The 19,047-nt window shown below is 31.3% G+C and overlaps 2 protein-coding genes across 2 annotated transcripts in view; one reads left to right on the top strand and one right to left on the bottom strand.

Moving 5' to 3' along the window:
* Positions 1–19,047, bottom strand: part of LOC119668811 (high affinity cGMP-specific 3',5'-cyclic phosphodiesterase 9A-like) — a gene marked incomplete at its 5' end in the record, with an annotated part of 242,153 nt that overhangs the window by 12,041 nt on the left and 211,065 nt on the right. The window contains 2 exon segments of the mRNA XM_038078457.1: positions 9,435–9,542; positions 9,698–9,849. Coding sequence (XP_037934385.1) covers positions 9,435–9,542; positions 9,698–9,849 — 260 coding nt within the window.
* On the top strand, positions 4,631–6,802 carry LOC119668812 (endothelin-converting enzyme homolog). Its single transcript, XM_038078458.1, has one exon. The coding sequence runs from the start codon at positions 4,664–4,666 to the stop codon at positions 6,692–6,694; it is 2,031 nt and encodes a 676-aa protein (XP_037934386.1). The 5' UTR covers positions 4,631–4,663; the 3' UTR covers positions 6,695–6,802.

Here is a 19,047-nt window from a genome sequence, read left to right as displayed (position 1 = left end):
AGCAGATTAACCTTCCTCAGATTGTTTAAACTGTTTTTATGTTGGTTGATTCTTTTGAGTAATTGAATCTTTGAGTCAGTTATGACTGACTTTCAGTTAAAATATCGATCGAATACGTTCATAAAGGTGCTAGTTAATTTGTAACAGACCGGTTTTGGATTTGACATCACGTAAAATGTGAGCTCCTAAGTTAAAAATATTTACCTAATTATCAACTGATTGGCGCTTTCGAGTATATTCGTTGTACCAATCCTGCAAAATATTTCAATTTAATAATTTTTCGTATAAACGCAACCCTAAATATAAATGTCGTTTATCTAGTTATCTAGTTACTGAAGCGTACTTGACATCATTGCCAAAAATTTTAGTAGGATTAACACTAGTGAACACCAAATATTCAACTGCTGGCGTCGTCAATAAGATAAATTTTTATGCATTTAGATTTAAAAGAAATAATTTAGATACTTGCACATTATTTTTATTTACCAGCAATTACCAAATATGTAACAACTCCATTTTTAAGTTGGGAAGAGTTTAGGAGTTAATAACTTTTTGACAATGAAGAATATCTAAAATATATTATGAACTTCGTTCATAACTCAGATATGCCAATATTTGTTAAAGAAGTTTAAAATGCCCAACACATATTTTTTTAATTGTTTTTGGAAAATCTTGACGTTTAATATTGAAAGTAAGAGAATAAATTAATTAGAAAATCGTTTTTTTTTCACTAACTTTTCAACTATTAGACTCAAATTTTGTTGACTAATTGGAACGAAACTAAAACATTACTTGTATTCACGCTAGCTAATGCTCTTGTACCATTGCATTTGCACTGAATTATTGCTGACATTAATTTACAAAACCAAAACATGCAGATTTGTATTTGTCGCACACTGTTTAGACAATAGTGCTTGCTTGCAGCACTGTAATCCATGACAGCATATAAATAGCAGTTTGTGCTTGTTTCGTGCGCTTAGTAATGTGTAAAATTTGATTTCTAAAGGTACTGCAAACTTAATTTTTAGGATTTCTTCACAGAATTGTGTATGCAGGGCCAGGCGTTTTGGGTGTTATCTATTCCAGGAGCTATATCTTTTTTGTGTAATTATTTTTTATTGATTCAAATTATAAAAATTTGTGATAATAATCAAAATTTCAGAATCCATTAAAACGATCATTTTGAGAGTTTATGAACTGCTCAATGGGGATTTTCTCATCAGAGAACAGAATGTTTGAAAATTCGCCACGTTTGTTTAAGCTTAACAAATCATTTGTTCTTTCGAGTCTAACTTTTTGTTGCTTTGGTATAAGATCGTGTGCCTTTGGAACTTGTAAGGCTTTACCTTGAGCTCATTTTGAAATATGCGTTTGTTGCTTTGCTGGCATATTTTCAGTTCTTTGGCTATTTGATTGCCACTAAGACGTGAATTTTGTTCAAGTCGAGCCTGTACTTTCCGAATAAATTCAGGTGATGATGATGTTGCTGTTTTGGTCTACCATCATAGTATTTGGCGACGCTGCCTGTACTATTATAGTGATTTATGGTATGATACATAAACATCTTATTCACTTTTAAGTGTTGGAGATCACGAAAAATAGCTGCTTAAGATTTTCCAGCTAAATATAACGCAACCAAACTATTACGTTTGAATTCTATTTCGAATTACGTTTTTTCTGTAAATTTTTCTGTAAAGACGCAAATTCTTGTGGGTGCATGTAAACAATATAAAAAGCTGTCATTCTTATGAATTGTAAGTAGGTGACAATATCAGTTTGACAGATATATCTGTGTGTAGTTGGTAACACTTCAATCGCCTAACCCTTTATATGTCTTATAAAAGGGTTCATTGTCGTTCAATATTAACGTAAATACTGATAGCTGCATATATTTAAAACATTATGATACTATGTGATACTAAAACATTAGGGGTATGACCTAATTTTGAAATCAGTTAGTACTGAAATTAGTTGTAGTGATGACTTTATTGCTACATGAGTGCTTTGCCATACAGCAATAAAACATTTTAATCCATTTTATGGTGTACGGCTTATAAGTGGCACGTAATAGTGTCACCAAATTTAAAAAATGAAGACAGCAATACATTCGATTAACAAGGATCACTAACAACAGGTAGTGTTATTATAACTGACTATTGTTAGTGTTTAAAATAATTATATGTTGTGAACATTATTAACATTATTTTTGTATCTCAATATAAATCAACAAAAAAAATAGCACATTCTAGTTAGTATATCAAAAAAAAGCAGGTGTTAGGGTTTTATTCCGTTTTATTCCCACTATATCACTCTATTTTTGTATTCAATACTCCATTACTCGTATATATTACCAATACTTTAATTTTGAAATTAAATGTTAAGATTATAATTTGTGTTCTTTGCTAAGTTCATATTTACCGTTTTCATTACCGTTACCGTTTAATTTAAGTATTTGTTTTTATAAATATATTACATGTAAATATATTATATATATATAAACAATTTGAAAAATAAAACATATACATATATTGTTCGAAACTAGCAACCTCTGCGTTACATGCCAATGTTAAAAATAATTTGTTATCAATTCTGAAAATTTATAATTAAAAAAAAATTGTTCCACACTCACAAGCCTAGTGTAAAATGTTTATACTAAATTTGACAAGATTCGTCAAATTCGTATGTTACGTATATCAAATATATTTTTTATACATCGTCAGTTCGACAAGACGAATTAACGATGACGAATAGTCTGTCTCGCAGTTCGTCTGCCTGTAAGCTTTTGCTAATGTAAACCAATTTTCAGTTGTTGCGATTGATTTTTAGAGGAATGAATGCGATCTAAATGTTTTCATACTAACATACACATAGTCAATAAAGTCTGCGTACACCTTACGAATTTTGATATGTGATAAAGAAACACAATATAAATAAATATTTTAAATTAAAATTTTTACATAAATTTATTCTTTGAAATCTTAAGTTTAAATAGCAAAAGACAAAAATTGTATTCGTTTGTTCGTTCTTGAGATAACGGGATAAAAGTGTCCCTACATGTAAATATAGGCCCCATAAAGTCTGCGTACACTTTGTTTGTTTAGATAATACCATTAATTCTTAAGCAGTTTGTTCTTATTTTTGCTCAATTGGTATTATTAAGCATTTGAACTGAACATTTAGCGAGCTCAGTGATCAGTGATTAATTTTTAAGTAGTAACTATTTCCATACTATCCATACTATTTAAAATATGGAATCAAGGGGAAAAGAAATCAGTGTGCACGGAAGAAAAATAATTATTAAACTGTGGAAAGATGGAAAAAGTTTCCGAAAAATTGGTGAAACTATTGAAAGAACGCATTCATCAGTTCAGCGCGTAGTGGACAACTTCAAAAAAACCGGAATTTTAACATCTAAACCGCGTCCTTGGCATCCAAAAGTTTTATGAGTTCGAGAAAAGCGAAAAATAGTCCATATGATAAAAATAAACCCTCGTATTTCTTCTTCGAAAATTGTGAAATATGCAAATCAATGATTTAAAAAAAGTATTTGTGCGGAGACCGCTAGAAACGCTAGATATCGTGGTAGAGTCGCTAGAAAGAAATCGTATATTTCACTTGTAAACAGACAAAAGCGCGTTGAATTTGCAAAGAAGCATATAAATAAATTTCCGGAGTACTGGAACTAAGTGATATTTTCAGACGAAAGCTAGTATTGCATCTTTGGTATAAAAGGTTGTCAAATTATGTGGCGGAAATCAGGAGCGGCGCTAGAGAAACAAAATCTTGTTGTTAAAGTCAAACACGGCGGTGATCAAGTTATGGTATGGGTGTGCATGGTGGCTGATAGTGTAGGCCAGTTGGAATTTATAGAATCGACAATGAATAAATGGGACTATTGTATTTATATTGTATTTGACTTCATTTTAAAAATTTCTACCGATTTTGTCAGATTTTATTGTCAGATTTATTTACATGCAGAGACACTTTAATCCCATTATCTTAAGAACGAACAAACGGATACAATTTTTGTCTTTTCCTATTTAAACTTAAGATTTCAAAGAATAAATTTACGTAAAAATTTAATTTAAAAAATATTTATTTATGTTGTGTTTCTTTATCACATATCAAAATTCGTAAGGTGTACGCAGACTTTATTGACTACGTGTATATATATGTATATGTATATTTCATATATAATTGTAGAAACATTTAAATTCATATAAAATTTATAGAATTGCTGCTATATACATGTGCACTAAAAATAAAACACAGGGGTTGTTTTGGGATGTAGTTGCAATGCAACAGAAGGGTTAAAATTTAAATTTGTAAATTTAAAAAAGTTATTTTATGGAATTTGGCTCCCAAATAAGGAAGATTAATTAACCATAGTCGAAGATCTAGTAAATCGCTTTGATTTTATTATTCGAGTAAACATATACCATATGTATATGTATGCATGCATGTATGTATGTAAACTTTTATTGCTGAATTTTTAAAAATGCTATGTACAGGGATCTTAATCTTTTGCAAAGCCAAAACTATCTTTTAATCAGTATTTTAAAAATACAAAATTAATAAATAATATATTAACAGTGCTTATCATTTTGGTAGCGAAATTTGAAAAATGCCTAACATTTCAGTTTCATTTTTTCTGTGATTTATAATGAAAGTAGGAGCGATTCCGGTAATTTTTATTTTTTTAAATTGTGTTTGCAAATATGTAAATTGTGAGGAAACGAACTGTAGTAAAAGTGTATGGCTGACAGAAATACAGAATATACAAAATAAACTTGATCTCACCGTTAGCCCATGCGATGATTTCTACGAATACGCCTGCGGAAACTGGTTTGTGCCATACAAAGTGCGAGCATTAAATGCAACTGATGTGCTTACAGCAGCTAAGGCTTACAATAAGCGTTTGCTGATGCAGTATATGTCTACCGAACAATCGCCAGAGATTCTGACAAAGGAGCAACAAATATCACATGCAGTGGTTATTTTCTACAATTCATGCATAGAACAGCGCTTCAGAGATACAAAAAATAAGCCAATGATGGCTTTCGTCAACATTCTGCAACAGTTTAGCACTTGGCCGATTATAAACTCTAATTTTGCAGAAAATTCTGCGAATATTTCCTTTAATTGGGAAGATATTGGCGCCCAATTGCGACTTTACGGAGTGCAATCTTTTATGCGCGTTTTGGTGCAGTCAAACTGGCAGGCATCGGACCAAGATATATTCTATATTACGGCACCCACATTTGATTTACTTAAAAAGCATCAATATGATGAAACTTACGATGACGACACTGTATACCTTTATAAACGATATGTAAAGTATTTGATGTTAGATTTAGGTGTGCGTGTGCGCAGATCTAAGGAGATTGCAGAAGAGGTGGTTGAGTTTGAAAAAGAACTCCTGCGTTTGACAACTAATTCGCGGGATATTGAACTGAATGCTCCTCAGACTTTGAAATCATTAATACATCAATTGCCTGAAATAAATTTACGAAAGTATTTTAGTGTCATTTTTCAGAACTTTACTCCATCTAAACTGATTGAACAAGAATTACTTGTCGTTGCCGACTTAAGTTACATGCGGAAATTGGCGGATCTATTAAGAAAATCAAGTGCTGATATTATTGGAAAATACCTACTGGTACAATTTTTAGCGCATTTTGAAGTAAATTTACATGACGATGACATGTCAACCGAATACAAAGACTATTGTCTACAACAGGTGAACACTTATATGCCGAATGAACTAAGTAAATTATTTTTGTATTTGCAACATAACAATAGCGCTGATTTTTTAAAGACTGCCCGAAACGATTTAACTACAATATTTGATCAATTAAAAAATCAATTTGAAAAAGCAGTGAATGCGACTAACATATTTGACCGGGATCCCTCAGGCAGAATGATAGGATTGGAAAAGCTAAGAGCTATGCAACTACGACTGCCGGTTTTACAAGAAAACGAGATTTATGATTTCCAACTCACTGATAATTATTACGAGAATATAATTTATTTATCCAAGTTCAAAACGAAAAAATTGTTGAAACACTTAATGCAAGTGCTTACATCAAGCAATCCAAATGATATAAGCGTAGAAAGTAATTATGGTCCATTAAATGTAAACGCTTATTACCGCCTTACTAAGAACATAATTGAAATTCCTGTAGGAATATTACGAAGCCCTTTTTATAACAATTGCTTTAAGTCTGCGCATTTTTATGGTAGTTTTATTTATATAATTGCACATGAGTTTTTGCATGGCTTCGACTACGATGGTTTGAACTATGATCAATCCGGTAACGTAACCAATGCTTGGAACTCCAAATCTATCATACAGTTCGGCATTAAGTCCCAGTGCTATTTATCCGAGCGTTACAAGAACGCCATACGAACTGTTAATGAAAACATAGCAGACAGTGAAGGCTTACGTCTGGCCTATGACACATTTCGGAACATCGAAGGACCAGCAGTACTCACTGAGGATGACAAAAAACTGTTTTTCATAAGTTTTGCACAAACGTGGTGCGGTGAAAATAATTTAAGTGCCAACAGTGTTCATGCTGGGCACAGTGAGCGTGTAAATAATGCTGTGAGCAATTTCCCAGAATTTGCTGATGCGTTTGCATGTGAAGCTGGTAGTAGCATGCATCCGGACGAAAAATGTAAAATTTGGTGACATAATTGCCATAGGTATTTAAGTGCAAAAACCTTTTATAGAATTTATACAAATTTATTAATATATGTATTATAATAATAACACATAATAAATATTTTTGTGTAAAAAGTTGTTTGTATTTAATATAAATAATTGTTTGCACATAACACCGGAGTATATTATATTTAGTCCACGTCTACTACTAGAACTCACATAACAGAATAGATATAAACAACGCCTTATATTTAAATAAAATTTTGCATTATTATTTACAGAACTTATGACATTCTCGTAATTCGTAACTAATTTAAGAAGATCATTTTTTTCACTTATTTATTTATCAATTATTATTTAATAATGGTTTTTTAAATTTAAGATTCAATATTTACTATTGCAAATAGAATAAGTTTTTTTTTGTTTTTTGGATAAAGAAAATTTTTTCTTGTATTTATGCCGAATAAGGTATAAATTTAGTTTTTATTTATACAAGCAAAATAAGCGAAATAAAATTAATTTTAGGACGTTTTGAGATAGTAATCTTTCACAATTGTACGAATAACAATATTTGATCTCATCATCAAACAAAAAAATATTTAAATAAATTTGGTGCAGGTTCAACACATTCAAATTGGAAAAAAATTTGATTAAATGGCGCTTTTATAAATCCGGATATTTTTTGACTCCCAATCATTATGAAACGCAGTGAATCCCTCCATTGCCGAAAATTGATAGCAAGTCAAATTATTGTGTTCTAGTAAAACTAAAATTCCAATTCTTTTCCTATCTGTAGTATACGAACACAAAGCGGTAGGCTTCAAGAGATGAGTGAATAAATTTTTAAGCTAATAAAAACAGTTGGCAAAATCTTTTTAAAGACATTCTCTTCAGGACTGTCCAAAGTAAGCGTCCGCATCTCTGTACAATCACACAAACTACGATGCAATTTGAAGATACGACGTTAAGAGAAATTAAATATTTAATTAATATTTAATTTAAAAATTAATATTTTATTCATACTCATTTGCTTGAACATGTTTCTTAAAACCGTCATACATACAATATAATAGATCAGTCTTTAAGTATTCTCCATGTCTTGAAGTTGTTTTTGATTAGTGCAAATTTGAATAAAAATATTCTATATGCTACATAAACTGAATCTTTGTGTGAAAAACTATTTTATTTGTTGAAATATATGAAACGACTTAGACTTTTAGGCATTCTACAATTTATATTTTGTATATTACAAACAAATATAGAATAAAATTGAAATGGCATTTCAGAGTTAAGTTAATCTACTTAAATTAAAGTTTCAGATTATCCTGTTTCTCCTGTTGAAAATGCTTTTTAAAACTATCTCCATCTCTTAAATATCTCTTCGATGACAGGTGGGTTAAAATTCAAATCTTAAATATGTACGATGCTCGTATATGTTATATAAACTGATTTTATTTCTAAAAATATATGAAACAAATTGGACAACTTAGAACATTCGATTCATATTTATGGAATATAATTATCGCAAAATTTGAATAAAATCTCGAATCAATAAAACTCGTTTAATTGTATGAGCCTCCTTAGTGCTCTAAGAAGAATATATTGGCAACGAAGTTCTCCATTTACCTAAGCTAGTAACCTTTGGCTATGTAACACAACTGAGTACCTTCATCGTGAGTCATTTTGGTGGCAATGTTCAGCCATCGCTTATAAAATCCTGCCAACCGTCACGGAACGCCAACACTGAACACGGATAAAGTTCAAACTAATTACTTGCCATAAGTCACATATAGATGTCGTTGTACTAACAATATTTACGAAATCAGTCACATTGGATTTTTATAACGCCTATCCTAGTTGAAATAAAAATAAAAGAGAAAAAAGAAAACAGAAGGAAACGACAAATTACCAATCAGCCTGAAGGCTAATCTAAATATGACAAAGTCACAACTGAACTAACACGAATAGAGAAACAAAATAAGGAGAAGAGATTCAAATACTTGTATAACCTGAACAACTATGAATACTATAAATATTATGAATATTAGTAAGCAATGAGAGGCATTCCTATTACTTACTAATAACATATAATGCAAGTAATAATTAATTTGTTAATTCGAAAATTAACTATAAGAACAGGAATTAAAGATTTGTAAAATATGTGCAAAAAGATATTACTGGACAATAGATCCATAGGAGGTCTACGCGGAGTCTACCTAAACCATATTCTAAATAATAATGTTTGTACTTTTAGCTATGTAATGTAATGTAAATAATTTTAATAAAACGTTTTCTAACTTCAAACAATTGTACCAAGTTTAAGTTAAAATAATAGAAGACCCCGTATTGAAACACTGAAATAAAAAACTTTTGCAAAACACGTTTAAACTATATTCACAAATGTTAGAGATACACATAATATTATTATGGCAAATATTCAAAGTACCAACCTTATGGTGAAAAAGTCACTAACTATACTGATATTAAAATTAAACAATTATAAAACAAAAAGGCTTTGATTTAATCAACAAATCAAATCACTCAGTACCTGAGTGAGCTGGTGTTTTTCCGAAATGGACTGTCACTAGTGTCTACATAATCGAAAAATGTATAAATGAGGTAAAGTCAAGTTTTAGAATCTTGCGATTCTTTTATAAATAAAAAAATTAATTTTTTCTTTAGATGAGTACGATTGTAATTTTGTCGGTGTAAAAGTAACTGCTTGAAGGTAATTGCACAAATAAATATTTTGTATATATATACTCACTTAAATGTTTCTCTGCCGAAATTTTTAAAAATATTACATTCCGGGTGTTCTAACAAACGAAACGCTATTGAACAGTGATGATTCTCAAGTGGCGAAATGTCATTGTACCTGAAAATGTAAAATGGAAAAATGAAAATACTGCTAAAATTGATATAAACGTATGCGAGCTTATTTTGCAGCTCCACAGGACATGTCATTGTCAGTAACTGATATAATCAAGTGTGGAATATGTAATAGAAATTCCATGTTAGAATAGTACCCACCTGAGTGCTAATTCTGTACGTGCATTTATTTGATATATGTTATTATACCCAGGATGATCGAGATCATGGCAAATGCAGGATACTAAAAGAATGAGACATTCCAAATCACCGAGACGTTGAAGTAGATTGGCTTTTCGTGTGATAGCGTACATCTATAAGAAATAAAAAAAAACTTTAATATCACTACAATATTTTTAAATAGTTATTTGGCATATGGCATAGAGTAATTTTAATATCTACCGAATGAATTCCTCAGTAGAAACTTAAATTCTATTTTCCTCTCACAACCTTAACTATCACATGCGTGCACATGAACGCAGTATGTATATAAATAGAGTATGTATATTTTTATATTGTTTTTTCTGTTGCTCACATTCCCTTAGAATACATTATAGAATAATAAGTGAAGTTCTGAACATTGAGACTACTGGACTGTTACTTGGAGAATGAAATTTGAATGAAGTTTATTCATAACACAGGTTTGTAAAGGGTTTCCCGTTCGGAGTCTGATTTAGCAGAATTACTGCAGTGGCATTTGTTGTAAAGAACTGTCATGAAAAGCATCATATGTTTAGTTTAAGGTATTCAATTTTACAATATGTTTTCTTTAATAATCGGCCGACGTGTTTTAGTTGTGAAAAGTGGTCTGGATTTAGGGTAGATTCATATTATATTTTGGAAATGGTAATGTTGCGATAGAAGCTGTGAATTTCGAATGCCACAATAACATGATTATCAATTTTTTTGCGTGAAATTGATAATATGGATGTGAAAAATGTGTGGTTTCAACAGAACAGTGCCAAAAAACCCAAAACACTTCTTGCTTTGGATTTGTTGGGAGTTAAGTTATAGTCGACCTATTGCATTTGCAGCGTTAGCACTCATACATCGCTGCAACCATAAATTTAATATAAACGTGTTGACATTAAAAAATTAGAAAATTTAGTGAGAAAAGTAAGTAACAGATACGTTTCCAGTTTTCACTTCAATAAATTGTCAGAATATTAAAAAATAAATACTTGCATAATATATATAGAATTTGTGTGTTTAATTCTGCCACAGAAAGTTGCTATATTTTAGTGTCCTTGACGTTATATAATCGCTCAGCAAACGAACTTATAATGTCGATACAACTGATCGCAATACCACTGATCGCACCTTAGAATAGGTTCAGGTAGATTCGGCTGAGTGAAACTATCCTATTAAAGAAGAGGTGTCGCACATCACGATTAAAATACTTTCTTTTTGGCACGCTAGACCAGAGTTGTGGTTTACGCAGATAGAGTCATAGTTCAGGTGTTACCACAGAGCAGAACAAATTTCATACAGTGGTCGCATCAATCGATGGAGCTATCCTGGCGCAAGTCAGTGATTTGATACTTAACATGCCTGCTGGAAACTCCTACTCCACTCAGAAGAAGCGTTTGCTTGAAGAATTTTTAATTTCCCAGCAAAAAAGGCTGACAAAGCTTTTACAAGACATGGATCTGGGAGACTTGCGTTCTGCTCAACTCTTCCGTAAGTTGAAAAACTTGGCTGGAACGCAAGTGGATGGTGCCTAAGGTCAATGTGGATGACACACTTGCTAGCGAACATGCGTGCCACCATTTCAGTCAGCAGCGAATCTCTAGATAAAATCGTTACCATCGCTGATAAGATCGCCAAAGCGAATGACGCTTGTGCAGTTCAAGAAGTCCGTTTGCCGACAATCACTACGATAACCGATGTTTCGCTTCAGCACCAGATATCGCAGATAACGAAGGAAGTAACCGAGTTAAGGGATGAACTCAGATGTTTTCGCAGCCGTGCAGCTTCAAGCCGAGGTATTATAGCAAGTTTGGTCGCAAGGTCAAGAAGTGTATAGAACCATGCAGTGAAAAGTTAAACTAGATCGTCTGTCTCTAACAGCGATACCAGACAACCAATCTCAAGCATGTCGCCGACTTACTGTATATGATAAAAGCTCAATTCTGAAGTTTTTGGTTGACGCGTGAGCTGAAGTTAGTGTCATTCCACCCAATTCTCAATAAGAACGCCGTTCAGACCAGGATTTATATTTATTCACAGCTAACAAATTTCCAATCAAAACGTTTAGTAGAAAAACGTTTACGCCGCTCTTTACCATCGCTAAGATTTCGCAGCCTATCATAGTCATTATAACCTTGTTGTCAACTTGCGAAATCAGAAATTGCTAGATTACAAATTTATGAATATTTAATAATAATTATTACATATACAAACATACATGTATTGTTACATGTATAGGTAAAGTATGTTACATAGTACAAGTTTTTATATTTCAATACAACTTTGGTACAAAAAATTTTATAATGGTTAATTGCTTGAAGATTGAGTATTTTAATTTAAAATGTTTATTTTTAAAATGGCTGTCGATATTATTGTAGTTTGAGAAAGCCAGTAAATTTGGATAAATTGTTAGAAACGCGAAACAAAAGTTTAAAAGCCTTATCCTACGATGTTATGGGTTCACTTATGTTTTCATTAGATTCCTCTTTTGGAATCGCTTTGTCCTTCAAATTGAATTTTTACCTTGATGTCTTTAGTGTAGACATTTCTGTCTATTGCCATCAGAGTGTCATCTTCGGGATCAAAATCAGGAAGACTTTCATTAATTTGTGATAATCCCCTGCTTTACGGAAACAATTTGGGATTGTTGTTGCTTTTACTTTATCCCAAGGTGCCTCAAGCACATTAATAGATTTCGATAGCTCTGAGACCAACATTGGGTGTCAATTTTACGTAACAAGTGTTTTAAAAGTAAGCTTTGATAAAAAATTTTGAAATTTTGGATTACCCCTTGATTAAGACGCTTCTTACCGTTGTATTTGTATACTAGTAAAATTTAATTCCCTTGGATGTTATCCAAAAACAAAAGAATTTTTCGATTTTGAACATTTCCTTGTTGAACTGTTGCAGCCATTCATTCATTAATTCTCGAGTCACCCATGCTTTTTTGTTAGATTTCCAATCCCCTGACAGTTCCGTGATAAAAACATGTTTAATTGATCGAGGGCGGACTGTTTTACCAATAACCAAAAGCAGCTCTTTATCCTCAACCATGTGTGCAGAAAAAAAAAAGTTGTGAGTCTTTCCTTCGAAAATTTACCGCCGATGCATTTTTTGGATTTAAGAAGAAGAGTTTTGTCAAGTAATGCTGGAAAGAAAAGCCCGCTTTCTGTTCTATTTTGGTCGAAGTAATTTATAAATTATATTAAATTAATTATTGGTCACTAAAATAAATAATTTTGTACAATAATTCCGGTTATTGGAATGATTTTTGTATGAAAAAATTAATAAAAAAGCTATGTCTACGAAATTTGTCCGGTTATTAAAGTTATCTGGTTCAAAGAACTGTCCGTTATGAGAAATTTCACTGCAGTATCATTCAAAATAGTTTTTTTATTTATTTATTCATTTATTATTTGTCAATACAATCTGTAAAATAACATTCAGTATTACTTATGGATGTATGTAGTAAACACCTCTAAAAATTAAATTACAACTTATAATAAGTAGTTGGCTTAAAATCAGTGAATTTGGTGAATCGCATTTTGGATCCTACATAGAAAGTTTTCTTAGTCGACTTGAATGGTTGATATCTGATAATAGCTCGTGTGCTATAGAGTTCAAATGATTTAATAGCCTTGTTCGGTAGTTTTTGCTGACTGTTTGTATTGTTTCAAACATTGATGGGACGTGGAGATTTGTGACATACCTAGCGCAGCAACACATAACCGAAGCATTTCTGATTCAAATCTCTGTAATAATGCTATATTAAATTTCGCAGCTATTCCCCAGATCGAGACACCTTTATATAGAAGTACTTCATTGTTCAGTGATAGTTTTAAATTTTGGCAAAGAAGCCAGTATATGGAGTGCATTTTCAGACCCAGTTGCTTGCGTTTTGTAAATATATGGCGTTTCCAGGTGAGACGCCGATCAAGATGGTCTCCCAGATGCTTTGCGTGGCCGGATTGTGGTAGTACGTTATTATTTAGTGTGATTAGTGGGCAGTAAATATAGCGAAGAGTGGATACTATTCAAAATAGTATAAAAATTTTATTTTATTTTATTTATTTTTTGATATGCACGTATGTGGCCGTAACTCAATTGTTTTTACTAACATTTCACATTTCACATTACATCACAGCTAAGTTTTTGTTTTATTGAGATCAATATTTTTATTTTACTTAATGTGCATCTACACAGAAAATAACATCTAAATAACAGAAAATTAATAATGATACATACAAAAGCAGTGTTCATGGATCTTTTTATTTTACTGCGCCACCTAACGAGAAAGTACACATTTACTTTCATTTCAACAAAATGATGTTCTTCTGTATTTCTACACAAAAGTACTAAACAATACTTAAGGGTTGTGATATCAACTTCCTCATTAAACTATTAACACTGTCACCGAAATTTCAAGCTAAAAATCATAGCAGAATGTACGCGAATTAGCAATTAGTACTTAATAGGCCCTATTTAGTAACTAACTTTTATTATTCGCCGCTAGGGAATGGCAAAGAAGTTAGTTTTGAAAGCGAGAGATGGCACTATTTCGGCGCTTTAAAAACAGCGTTCGGGATCAAGTGATAATATGGAAAAAATGTAGTAAAATAATTCGTGTTCATTGACTCAAATGTTTACAAAATCATTGAAATAATGATGTACATGTACACATCTACATATATTGTTCACAATATTTTTTAAATTTCAGGAACATAAGCCATGCATAGACCTTTTAATTCATTAACCAGACACCAGATAAAATTAAACCTCTCTGTAGCACCAAAAACATTTTTTAAAGATTTGATTGAACCCAGATAAATTGAGATTTAAGCCAGGGCCATATATACCGTTGTTCAAATATAATTGTTTTTCGCTATTAGGCTTGTTTTTCGGTGCTATAGTGCACATATAAAATATTTACTGAACTTGGACTAGAAACTCAATGTCTTCAACATTTATAAAGCTCGGTAGAACTTTCTGAGCATAACTCATAAGTTTTGAGAAAACAAGGAACAATTAAAAGAATAGAATAAAAAAGGCAAAAATTCTGATGTCAGCCAGCAAGCTGTGTTGTCCAAAAGGGTTGTACAAGAACCCTTTTATATGCACCAATAGTGAAAATTTTTTTTAAGATAATGTACAAAATTATATTTTAGTCGCAATGCCTTCATTACTACTTGTAAATTTTACGAATTGCATTTTGCATTTATTAACCAGGTCAGGTCTCAGTAACTATTTTTGATTTTCTTGAAACAAATGTTGTTTTGACTCGTAACTTTTCGTCTGGCCACGAATATATGGCCTTTCATATTTTATATTTCATATGCTCAATTGCTTATTTGAAAGTCACATTTATTATTATCTTATATTATTAAAGCTCAATTAATATTTAAAATCACTAAGTTGTTCTCTTACCTTTTGGAATCTTATGGTACTTCTCGCATATATCAAAATTAAAATAAAATTAAAATAGAATTAAAATAAATTTCGTGAAAAGTTCTCTTTATAAAATTGCTTCCACGGCGTCAGTTAGGCTTTTTTTATTAGGTAAATAATTTCGCTATTTTGCCACTTAACGTTTTTTATAATAGCTTTTCCAAACATATTAACATAAACACAAAAGTTATAATACAAACAAAACCACACGTACATATGTTAGTTTCACCCAAAATTACTTATAATTAATAAAAGAGAAAATACATTCCTCTTAAAATATACTAAGGTTCAGAAAAAAACTGCACCACGCTGCTTACAAAGCATGCAAATGAAATAACATTCACATTGGGACTATGTTCTGTATTGAATAAACACAAAACATACAAACAAACATAAAAATAATAGAGAAAACAAGCCCCGCAAAATATGTACGTAAAATAATCATAACTCTTAAATTAATGCGTGCAAGCGGTTCAATAAAAAAAGTGAACCTCCAATGTTATGCAAAGTAAATACAAAAGTGAAAAGAAATGACTGAGCGAAAATCGTTTTACATTTGACTAGAAGTTCAGTCGACTAAATTGAAGCCCAAGTTCATACGAAGCGTGTAAATACAATCAAAGTCACGGTTGCCGTTTTATATGGGCAAATGGTTCAGTAAAAAAATTGAACCGCGCATAGTAAATACAAAGTAAAAGAGTATATGAATGCATGAGAGTTTCTTACTCTTATGTAGAGATTGGACATAAACCAAAAACAAAGTCATTATTGCAATTTTATACTAGGAAATGATAAAAGTAAAGAAAAAAATTAAAGAAATTTGAAGTAAAAAATAATATTTAGAAATGGATAAAGATTTGATTCAAATATCTTTTTTTAAACGATCTTCTGAAAAAAAAGTTTTAATTCATAAAATGAATATACCAACTCTAAATATGAAGAATTTGGTACCTGTGTAAAAATGTCGTAATATGTGGTAAGTCGCCGTTTTCTTACAGCTATTTACCATAAAAACCAGTGGATCACAGGCTGCGAACATTTAAATAAATTGTTTTGTTGGTCTTGTACGCTATGTGCTTGTGGAAAGGACAAAACTCAGGAGTAGGGGGAATACGTTACAGTTGGAATTCTGTTTTGATCAAATTGTGAACACCTCGCCAAAAAGTTGACGCCTCGCTACTGAATATTACCAACATATATTTAAGGATATATTTATTTTAATATTTCTATATTTTAATATTCTATTTGGTTAGCTAGTTTTAATCCTGCTCCACTATGCATCGGGAGGAAGATGCTCTTATAAATATCTTTATAGTTTACAATGTATTTACACATATGGCGGCTCAGTTTTTACAATCAAAACGGTTTTTGACCTCATCACCTACGATTTAAATATACAATCCAGGAAGTCAAATCACAAAAAAAATCAGCAAACCAAATATTTGAAAACGTAAGGATCTTAAGTGTAGAATAATAGGACGGTGGCACATGCAGCCAAAATTGAGCCATTTTTTAAGAATTAAGAGTAAAGTAAATAGAGGTAAAACTAGGATAAAAGTAGTTAAAAGGCATCTTTTGCTTGCTCGCTTTACTGAGTTAAGAGTTCAAAAAGTTAGTAGAAAACATCAGTAGCGCAAAATAGGCAAGTTTTGTGCTGTTAAAATAAGTTGAAAATGTTGCTTTTTAAATAATTAAACATTTTTGTTACTTATTTCACTTTTTATCAGTCTAACTATGAACAAACACTGAACAACCCTAGCGAGTCCATAAGATAATTGCAATTTTTAGCTCATGCGGAAAATATTTGAAAATATGTGTAGAAATGTAACTGGGAGGAAAAGAAGAGCACATACTGGGAGGTATGTGATGCATATGCAAGTCTTTCAAAAGAAATCTACCTACATATATAGTCATATGTATACTGTGTCTATATATCTATATGTTGACTGCGTGCATATCGATTACATGTCCTACTATTTTTAGCACAAGAAAAGTAGCAGAAATGCACATAAAAATAACAACGTACGAGTAAAACCTTTGTTATCCTTTTTAACATGTGCAAGCGTATACTTAGGAAACTGTTGTACTTAAAATGGTAGTTTCTCTCATCCAAAACTTGCGTTATAGTCGTACTTTTACTCGTAATATTTTTTCTTCATGCTTGAAGTCCAGATTCTGAAATGCAGAGAAATGCGCATTTCATCACTTAACATACATTGTTCCATCTTTGAATTTAACGTTTTTGTTTATTTTTCACGGTAAACTAAATTTAAATTATATCTATTAATAAAACTAACATACATTTTTTTATTTTTAAAAATTTGAATAACAAAGTAATATGGCAATTTAATAATGAATGCAAAATTGTTGCTATCGTTACTAAGAACTGTTAACATTGTCGGTGTCAACTTTCATAACACACACAGGAAATGAGTGAAATGTTGAACTTTTTCCTTCTAAGCATGTGATGAACGACCTCTTTAATCTGCGAAAAAATGCTATAAATCTAAAAACTGCAAGCACTTCACCTATTCCAATTATTCTGTTTTTATTAACTACGACATTCGAAAAATGTTGAGTCAAATGGATCTATAGTGTGCGGATTACATTAATAACGCATCTAAAATGGCAGCGTAAGATAAAAAAATAAAAATAGCTTGAAGCATATTACGCCATTCTGTTGACAGCGACCCAAATCACTCTACAGCCCGAATAGATAACAGAGTGCTCGCATCCAACTTTTTCACTCATTTTCTTTCTTTGCTCTCTTCATTAGGCCAATTATTTGAATCAGAGCACTTGAATAGCATTTTGCAGTGAATATTGCCTTTTTTCTGAAAGTGTGGCAAAATCCCATTTCTTAAGCTCTTAGAATTCATTTGAAGTTTACTGTGCGTATTTTAAATTTGATTTCCTGTGCAAATTGTTTTCGTAAATCCCGTCCTAAGACAGATGAACAATCTCCATCGATCTTGCAATTAATATTGAAAAATAGTAGGGTCTTGTAAAGTCATTGCAAGGTGCACGAAATGCAAGAATACTATACTGAAATTGCACGAGTGCAATTTCAAAATTGCAACAAAAAAATAAAACAAGTGTTTGCAGTGTACCACATGCACCACATGAGAAGTAACTAATGTCAAAACAGCTGTTTTTTTTCTTTTTTGTTTCGTTGCAAGCATATATATTATACATGGGTATAGATGTAGTAAGATTGCAAGTAATTGCAAAAAACTTTGGGCACATATTTTGTTGTTGCCCATTGCAAGCTCGTGCAATCTGTGCATTTCATGCACCTTGCAATGAGTTTGCAAGACAGAGTGAAAAACTTAGTGTATTACAGATCATATACTAGGTTTGTTCTATGAGCTGCACGTAGTAAAACTCAAGTAAAAAATAGGTAAAGTACAAACTGAATATATAAAAAAAATATATACAAAATATATACAAAAATTTAAATATATACTAAAATATCTGATTCACACAACACACAAGTTTCACTTGAAATAAAATGTACGAGTAAAGTCTGTGTAGCATTTTCAAATATCGACAAAAATTTGCATTCCGAGCATTTGCTGGTAGAACGCATTTGTGTATACACAGTGTTACTCAAAGTTACTACGAGTATCTCCAGGAAGACACCTATTATATTGCAAATATGCACCTTCATTTATAACATTTTCATTCCTCGATATATTTTTAGTTGGGTTATTAAATAAGTTGAATTGTTTGTTACAAAACAAATAACTAATATAATTAAGTAATAATCGGTATGTAGTAGACAGTAAATATCTCATTTAATTTCTATATGGCTCTCCATATACCATAATTCAGCCTTTTTTATGTGTGTAAAGATAATACGAATTAATATACAGTAA

This window comes from Teleopsis dalmanni, chromosome 1 (assembly GCF_002237135.1).
Source record: "Teleopsis dalmanni isolate 2A chromosome 1, ASM223713v2, whole genome shotgun sequence".
Lineage (NCBI taxonomy): Eukaryota > Metazoa > Arthropoda > Insecta > Diptera > Diopsidae > Teleopsis > Teleopsis dalmanni.
The sequence above is the reverse complement of the archived record's forward strand: the minus strand, read 5'-3'. Positions and strand labels throughout refer to the sequence as shown.

Excerpts from the sequence above, each read along its gene's own strand:
- LOC119668812 (XM_038078458.1), top strand. The coding sequence starts at position 4,664 with ATGAAAGTAGGAGCGATTCCGGTAATTTTTATTTTTTTAAATTGTGTT.